This window comes from Camelina sativa, chromosome 9 (assembly GCF_000633955.1).
Source record: "Camelina sativa cultivar DH55 chromosome 9, Cs, whole genome shotgun sequence".
In the NCBI taxonomy this organism is placed as follows: Eukaryota; Viridiplantae; Streptophyta; class Magnoliopsida; order Brassicales; family Brassicaceae; genus Camelina; species Camelina sativa.
The window spans coordinates 14102434-14105737 of NC_025693.1; the positions used below are offsets into that span (position 1 = coordinate 14102434).

The 3304-nt window shown below is 42.2% G+C and overlaps 1 protein-coding gene across 1 annotated transcript; it reads right to left on the minus strand.

The window, feature by feature from the left end:
* On the minus strand, positions 231-2725 carry LOC104710966. Its single transcript, XM_010427627.2, has 2 exons — positions 2637-2725; positions 231-2538 (listed from the first exon to the last, which is right to left on the minus strand). Exon 2 carries the CDS (start codon positions 1364-1366, stop codon positions 386-388), a length of 981 nt encoding a protein of 326 aa, XP_010425929.1. The 5' UTR covers positions 1367-2538; positions 2637-2725; the 3' UTR covers positions 231-385.

Here is a 3304-nt window from a genome sequence, read left to right on the forward strand (position 1 = left end):
TGGTTCCCAATGATTTCATTAAAATCTCCTATCATAAACCAAGGGCCCTTCCTCGAATGACTTATCCTTGTCAGTCTCTCCCAAACTTCCTCGCGATTAGCCACCACTGGATCTCCATACACGAATGTCATGTAAACTTTGTGTCCCTCCATTGTGGTTTCTATATCAATCATCCTATTATCAGAATAGATGATTGTCACATTAGGGGAATTCATATAAAACAAAGCTAATCCGCCGCTTCTCCCAGCTGGATCCACGGTAAAAAGATTATCATAACCTAAAGAAACTTGAATATCTTGCATAAAAGAAAAATTGTTTTTTGTTTCAGAAAGAAAAAGAAAAGCAGGAAAAAAATATCTACTGAGCTCCTTGAGATGCTCTGAGATCAAGTAGGCTCCCGCTCCTTGACAATTCCAGGCAATATATGAGTACTGGGTGGTTTCTGGGACACCACTGAACCAGGTTTAGCAGCAGACTTCTTGCTTATAGCAGAAGGAAACACCTCATTACGAGGGACAGCAGTCGATCTTGTACGCCCATTTCCTGACTTCTTTTTTGGAGATTGGCGAACTCTTAAAGCGTTTAGTTTTCGGGAAGCCACCCCTGATATCTCAGGATTCTTTGATACTCGTCGCTTATCCATATTCTCGTCTACACCTGGAGGATTTGTGCTCTCTTGACTTATAACCGCAGGGGGATGTTGAGCCGTAACTTTGTCCTTGTCTTTTATAGTCTTCTCCTTGTTTCTGTCTCTTGCATAAGCCTTTTTTGAAGGTTGGCGAAGCTTTGATTTGATTACAGGTGAGAGCTGCGAAATAGCTTCTATTTGTTCCTCCCCCTCCTCAATGTGTTCGCCCTGCTCTGTTGAAACATACAGGATCCCTGCTTCCCGTAAATAATCATCAATTGGCGGATCCTCCTCGGTTAGCAAATCATCATTATCAATCATTTCATCATCCATTATCATCTCATCCTCTAGCTCTATATCTTTGAGTGGAGCTTCAGTCTCCTTACTTGCCCCATCGTGACTAACAACCACCTGTGTCTCCTTGTTACCATCCCCATTGTCCTCCTTCACAGGTGGGACTTTAGGAGAAAAAGTCTCCCCATCCACCTCCAAATCCATGGTCCTCTTTTGTTTTGCTGAAGCTTGTACCTCCGGATTTTCCTTGTTTCCATTTACCTGAACAGCACCCTCATCCTTTTGAAAAGCCTCCTTTGTTGTCGTGTTCTTCATTCGCCAGCTCGTACCCGAAGCTCCATTGACCGCAGGTTTATAGTTCTGTTTCTCATACAATATCCCTTTCCTGGAACTATACTTCTCCTGATTTCTATCTCCATACCCACCATGACGGTCTATCCTCATTTTTGCAAGCTGATCACCTGTCCTGTATATGTCAGAGATCGTTCTTTGAGAATCAGTTGTTCCTGAGGAATCTCTGGTGAACCCTCCATCTTCACGTCTCTCAGGGATACGTGTGTTATGGAATGGCCTACGAAGGCTCCGCTGATCTCTCCTATTCTCACTAGTAGATTGATGTGTGGATCTTATCTCATCCCTTCTTCTCGAATAGGGATGGAATCTCTCCCGATAGAGGGGGATATCTTTAGAGTACTGTTGATCTAATCTATTCCATACATCTTTGCTGCGATATGCTCGTTTCTCACTTAATTCTTGGCGTAAATCCGACCCATTCTCTGTCTCCTTTGGTCATAGTCTTGCTCAATATTCCTTCTAACATAATGCGACGATTCAGCATGATCTTCTTGTCCACTATTGTTACCAGAATCTTTACCTCTTTGGGAATCCGACAAGGAAGAAGATGCTCTCAACGTCTTGTTCCTTAGTCGCTCCAAATCAGTGAGTTTAGGACAAGTCCTTTCCTCATGGGAAATCCTTTTGCAAGTGAAACAGTAGCGGTACAAACCTTCATAGCGCAGAGAGACATTGACTTCACCCCCATTATCGAAGACTACCTTGCTCTCAAATTGGAGTGGTTTATCCCCATTAATAAAAGCTTGTACCCTTGCACCCTCCACATCAACAGCATTAACCGTCCCTAGAGCTTGACCAATTCCTCTGAATGTTTGGTCTTTTCTATATATCGGTGGGACACCCTTGATCTAAACCAAAAACAGCATAGTATTTGGAAAATCCTCTCGGATATTTGCTTCCCATCTCTCAAGGGAGAAACTCCAGCGATTAAAGTGGCACGGTCGACGCAGCAGGACCTTTTCAAGATCTTCCTCATTATCAAAATCGAATTGAAATTTATCATTCCCCAGATCTGTGCCCTTAACTCGTCCTTCTACATCCCAAATACGCTCCTTTGGCATGAAAGCTAATAAAGCCTCAATGCTCCTGCCTTCCGCGTGAAACATCCTGCCCACCAGAGAGTTTTTAAATTTATCTAGCAGATCCGAAAAATCGAATTTTGGGATACAAATCACACTTGTCTCTTCCTCTTCCTGGTCCCGATCCACCATGGGCTCCTTACCGCTCCTCCTTGTGAACTTAGATCTGAACATCGTGGAAATCTGAAAATAAGAGAAACGAAACGAAATAAAAACTACGCAGAGAAACTTAGCAGTGTGCTAGAAAGAAGGATGAAAATTTTCTGATCCTAGAGAACTACCCCAAACGAAATCTCTATTGGAGTGGTTTGAAGGGATCGCACAGAAAATTGCCTAACCCTAGAAGCGCCGCCATCCTTAAACAGTAGCATAAAATTAGTTTAATAACATATTTGTACAACGCTGTTAATAAAATTGCTATATCTAAGTTTTTAATAGCATATATATAACTCTATTAAATAAATAACAATGAAAAAAACAAAAACGCTATATTTACTATATTAACAATAGCGATGCGCATAAACGCTATTTAAAGGGTCTGACCTACCATCGCGGGAGATGTCATAGCATTTGTTATAACGCTGTCGAACATTTGAATAGCGTTTTTTACGCGCTGTTAAAACCCCGATTTCCTGTAGTGCACCCACCTCTCCATTGTAACATCCGCGAACGAAAATCTCGGTTTAGGGATTGCATTGGTCGATGCACTATGTGCATCGGTCGATACAAGGTTGATTTTTCTGCGGACGAGTTAAGTTAAACGATGCGTTTTGGGTTAGGAAAAACCCTTACTCATTAGGCGAGTTTAGCAGTTTTTGAGAGAAAAGAAGAGAGAAAAAGAGTTCTTGAGCGTTTTGGGAGATTCTTGGAGGTTTGTGGCGTTTCCTGAGGAGATCTGAGGCTTAGAACGTTGTAGGAGCTTGCTTGGAGTGTTTTCCTGCTTGTTTGA

Coding starts and splice junctions, on each gene's coding strand:
- LOC104710966 (XM_010427627.2), bottom strand. CDS start 1,366: ATGAGGATAGACCGTCATGGTGGGTATGGAGATAGAAATCAGGAGAAG.